Below are 687 nucleotides of genomic sequence, written 5' to 3'. Positions count from 1 at the left end.
TTTTGGTACATGTGCACTTACACAGAGACGTGAGGCTGGCAGGAGAACGTACGTCAACATCATGTCTGGAGAGAACAAGGTGAGCTGGAACGTCAAGGACCTCATCCAAAATGGAGAGTACTACTTTAGAATCCAGGCTATTAACAAAATTGGAGGAGGAGAGTTCATTGAGCTCCGCAATCCAGTTATTGCTCAGGACCAGAAACGTAAGGGAAACTCAATTCTCAATGCACACGCACATTTTATTAGATGAAATATATGGTTCTAACTGAGATGGATCTCCTGTACCAGATGTTCCTGATCCACCAGTGGATCTCGAAACCCACAATCCTACATGTGAGACCATCACTCTGACTTGGAAGCCTCCAATGTATGACGGAGGCTCCAAAATAATGGGCTACGTTCTAGAGAGGCAGAAAAAGGGAGAAGACAAGTGGGAGCGCTGCAATGATTTCCTGGTACCTGTCCTATCCTACACTGTCAGAGGTCTGACTGAGGGCAAGAGCTACTCTTTCAGAGCCAGAGCAGAGAATGCCGCCGGGATTAGCGAGCCGTCACGTGCTTCATTGTTTGTCAAGGCCATGGATGCAGTGGGTAAGGAAGGATTAAAAAAACGGCTGGTCTGTAGCAAATCTTATCAACCAATTCAAGCTGTAGATCTTTAGATTCACATGTTTGTCACCCCCC

The 687-nt window shown here is 46.4% G+C and overlaps 1 protein-coding gene across 1 annotated transcript; it reads left to right on the top strand.

Annotated features, from left to right (window-relative positions):
• Positions 1 to 28: 28 nt before the first annotated feature.
• LOC103399508 (titin-like) lies at positions 29 to 666 on the top strand. Its single transcript, XM_008338191.2, has 2 exons — positions 29 to 206; positions 292 to 666. Exons 1-2 carry the CDS (start codon positions 62 to 64, stop codon positions 663 to 665), a joined length of 519 nt encoding a protein of 172 aa, XP_008336413.2. The 5' UTR covers positions 29 to 61; the 3' UTR covers position 666.
• The last annotated feature ends 21 nt before the right edge of the window (positions 667 to 687 follow it).

This window comes from Cynoglossus semilaevis, unplaced genomic scaffold, assembly GCF_000523025.1.
Source record: "Cynoglossus semilaevis isolate Cse_v1.0 unplaced genomic scaffold, Cse_v1.0 C18977006, whole genome shotgun sequence".
Lineage (NCBI taxonomy): Eukaryota > Metazoa > Chordata > Actinopteri > Pleuronectiformes > Cynoglossidae > Cynoglossus > Cynoglossus semilaevis.
This window is presented reverse-complemented; position numbering and strand designations above follow the sequence as displayed.